We start from the raw sequence: 3,664 nt of genomic DNA on the forward strand, positions 1-3,664 counted from the left end.
AGCTGCAGAGTAGTGCATTTTATAGCACTGCCAATGTTTATTTCATGGTCTCCTACTCACGGACTCTTGGTTGTTCTCCGTTTGTAGTCTGATGAGGAAGGCAGCCAGGAGAAAGGAGGCGAAGATGAGCAGCAGAAGTTCATCGCCCATGTCCCTGTGCCGTCGCAGCAAGAGGTAGGGTGAGCTGCGTTGGAGGTGTAGTTTCCCAGGTGCCAGGGGCCTTGCCTCTAAAGGAGACTCCATTGAGTGCTTCACTGGGTTCTTTTCCCATCTGTCCGTACGAGCAGCTCTGACTCCTGACCACATGGCACTGGTCACTGTGCTCGTAATAGGGGTGGGATCTAGAGAAGGCAGGGTTTTATCTGCTTTAGAGGAAACTGGTAAACATTCTGTTGTTCACATGCTTCCAGTGGGAGAGAAAGGGACCTTCAAGACGCTCTGGGTATTGAGCTCCTCAATGGCCTCCTTCACGGGGACTCCCTCCTGGCTGGGTTCTGGCAGGACATAGAGGGCCTCACTGAGGAGTGTTGCCTGAGTCTTTTACTCTTATTCACAGATCGAGGAGGCACTTGTGCGAAGGAAGAAGATGGAACTCCTCCAGAAGTATGCAAGTGAGACCCTGCAGGCCCAGAGCGAAGAGGCCAAAAGACTCATGGGATATTAGGGCTGAGTGAGGGTGCTCCCTGGGTCTGGAAACCTGTCGGGAGTTCTTCAGCCCCAGCTGGCCCTTGCATTAACCTACAGGGTTCTGCTGTCCTGGGACTACAGACTGGCAGGCTAGTGCGGCAAGGCTCCCTGCTTCTTCTTACCATTCGTTCTTTTACCTTTTCTTACCTCAGCTATGGTCTCGGGGGAGGAGTCTGTCCCACCCCTCCCTTGCAGGCTGCCTACATGCTATCAGTTTAGCTGTCACCTTTGTACAAATGTTTTGCTACTGTATGACCCACTTATTTTTATATTGAATGTGTAAAACAGGCTGCTAACTGGCTGCCTGTAAGTGTTTTATTTAACCTTTAACTGCCATTTGGTGGGGAGGGTGATCAGTTAGTGACCACCATTAAAAAAATGAAGTTTTTCCTAACCAGACATTATTTGTAACTCCTCTTGAAAAATGAAATGTGTCAACCCTGAGCCCACATCCCATGTGTCAGTAGCCAGCCAGAGCTGTACCTTTTGGGCCTGGCATAGTTTTCTGTGGCCTGCTCAGCTTGCCTCATTCCCTCCTGCCCAGGTGGCAGGAAATTGAGTTTGCTATTTCTGTTTTATGACTGGTTCTGTAGACAGCTATTTTTTAAAATTAAAATTTATTTTTTTAAATTAAATTTATTGGGGTGACATTGGTTAATAGAATCATATAGGTTTCAGGTATAGATGTCTATGATACAAGATCTATATGTTGCATTGTGTACCCACAAACCAAAGTCAATCTTCCATCACCATATATTAGGCCACTTGAGAGCTATTTTTATTAAAGATTTTTATATGAAGGGGAAACCTCCATGCCTGCAGCTTATTGTTCCCTGGTCTCCCTGTATCAAGGTGATGGTTGCATTAAGCTGAGGTCAGTGGGCAGAGCCAACCTTCCTGTGCCCCCTAAGTGGCCTGGGTGAAAGTACACTGGGATTGCCCAGGAAGCACCAGTTGGATCTAAACCTGCCACCTGAGCTGGGTCTTTTCTTTCCAGTGGGAGAACTGACAGCAATGGTGCAGCCTCTAGGGCAGTGTCGGGGGGCCTCCCCATATGCAGAGGGGTCCTGGGAGTGTCTGAGAGTCAGTGTCAGGGCCAGGAGATGTTTGGTTCTTCAGGTGAGTCTTGGCTTCTTTGAAGGAAGTGCTGGTGTACCCCAACCCCCACCCAAGCCGCTGGGCAAATGTGTGCAGGGTGCAGGAAGGGGTTGAGGTAGGAGCTCTGGGAGTGGAGGCCTTGGGGCAGAGCAGAGTCAGATTCAGCTCTGGGACCCAGTACCCAGCCCGGGCCTGGCCCGAACTAGGAGGTTCAGGTGCACATTCAGTGGGGGCTTTGAATAAGCCCCTCCAGGTCCCTGGCCTCAGTTTCCCTGCCTCAAAGTCCAGGACTGGACTTGTGAGTTTGACCCGGGGTCTGGGCAGTCCCTGCTGAGGGCAGAGAAAAGGAAGGACCCTTGGCACAGCCTGGCCCACATCAGAGCCTCTGGGATGGGTGTGCAGTGCCCGGCTCAGATGTGGGTTTTTCTTTCAAGGGGCACACATTGGGCTTGGGGCTGCCTTGCATTCACTGAGAGCAGGAAATGCAGACAACGGTGTTTCTTCTCCCTGGAAAAGGTGGTTGGCAAGTGCCTGGAGTGTGGCCCATCTGGTGTTTCCAGGGCTCTGGGCCTTCCTTATTCAGTCAGCAGCCTCTGCCACCGGGGACAGACAGACAGGAGGCCCTGCTCCAGCCCTTCCCGTTACTAAGCTCCTCCCAGCCCAGGATCTCATCTTGGCATCCCCGATGCAGGCAGGACAGGAATTAAGTATCCTATGTCCTTGGAAACTGAGGCCCCGAGTGGAGAAATGGCTTGCCCAAGCGCATACTAGTCAGGGCAGGCCTGGACTTTGCATGGAGGTTGGTCTGAGCCATGATGTCAGTTTGTCTCAGAACGGGGCTTGGCAGGTGGATGCGTGCCACCTGGCTGCCATGAGCAGTCATGCCATGCTCTCTCCATCGCACCCCTTCAGCCGAGGCCTTTTGTGAGCGGCCAGGAGCAAACCCATTATCGTGGTGGACTCTGGGTTCACAGGATTCCTGGTGCCCGGAGCCAGTTCAGGCCTCAGCAGTGCTCCCAGCACCTAGGTGCCGAGCCCCTTCTCGGAGCTGCGCTGGGAATAAGCAGTGAACAAGAGGAGTCTGGCCCTCACGGGGTTCTGAGATTTGACTTGGAATAAGAGCTAAACTTCCCTGACTACAGAAGTACCTGGCCCGACATCCTGCTGCTTTTCCTGACAGAGATGGGATCCTCCCCAGGCTTCTTCCTGTCCTACAGGTCCTGGCTGCTTGTTTGCCAGAGACCCCAGAAATGGAATCTCTGCAGGGCCCGCACCACAGGCCGGGGACAGTGGGGGAACCTGAGTTGGCTTGGTGGGTGTGACCACTGGTGGCCCAGCTCATGCTCTGTCAGGATTCTTTGTTTACCAAACCGGTTTCAAGATTTGTCCTATCAGCCTCACCTAGACTTCATACTGCCTTCCCTCCCTTGTACCCTATCCCCTGCACTCTGCCCCCTGACTTGACTTCACATGCCCCTACTTTGGGTAATTTATAAACAAAAGATTAAAAACTTTTTTAAAAAAGATTTTTTTATTATTGATTTTTAGAGAAAGAAGAAGGGAGAGGGAGAGAGAAACATTGATGTAAAAGTGGAACATCAATTGGCTATCTCCTGCACACCCCCAGCAGGGATCTAGTCTGCAAACTAGGCATGTGTCCTGACTGGGAATCGAACTGGCAAACTTTCAGTGCCTGGGACAACACCCAACCAATTTTCCTCCCCACCATGGGCTGCTGTGAGAGGGATGGCCTACTAATGGAGAATTAAGGGGCTGGTTTTGCTGACTCATCGAATGCCTTACCCCAACTCCATCCTTTACAACTGTCCCATCTTACTGCTTCCTCCCAAAGCCCCTGCTCACATTAATGCAGCAGGAT

At 51.6% G+C, this 3,664-nt stretch overlaps 1 protein-coding gene across 2 annotated transcripts in view; it reads left to right on the forward strand.

Moving 5' to 3' along the window:
- Window positions 1–1,088, forward strand: part of ISY1 (ISY1 splicing factor homolog) — a 26,984-nt gene extending 25,896 nt beyond the window's left edge. For both annotated transcript variants that reach the window (XM_014543908.1, XM_005871456.2), the window contains 2 exons: window positions 88–174; window positions 557–1,088. In XM_014543908.1, coding sequence (XP_014399394.1) covers window positions 88–174; window positions 557–664 — 195 coding nt within the window. In that variant the 3' untranslated portion in view covers window positions 665–1,088. The remainder of the gene's footprint in view (window positions 1–87; window positions 175–556) is intronic.
- Window positions 1,089–3,664: the final 2,576 nt, after the last annotated feature.

The sequence above is a fragment of the Myotis brandtii genome, unplaced genomic scaffold, assembly GCF_000412655.1.
Source record: "Myotis brandtii unplaced genomic scaffold, ASM41265v1 scaffold342, whole genome shotgun sequence".
Classification (NCBI taxonomy): Eukaryota; Metazoa; Chordata; class Mammalia; order Chiroptera; family Vespertilionidae; genus Myotis; species Myotis brandtii.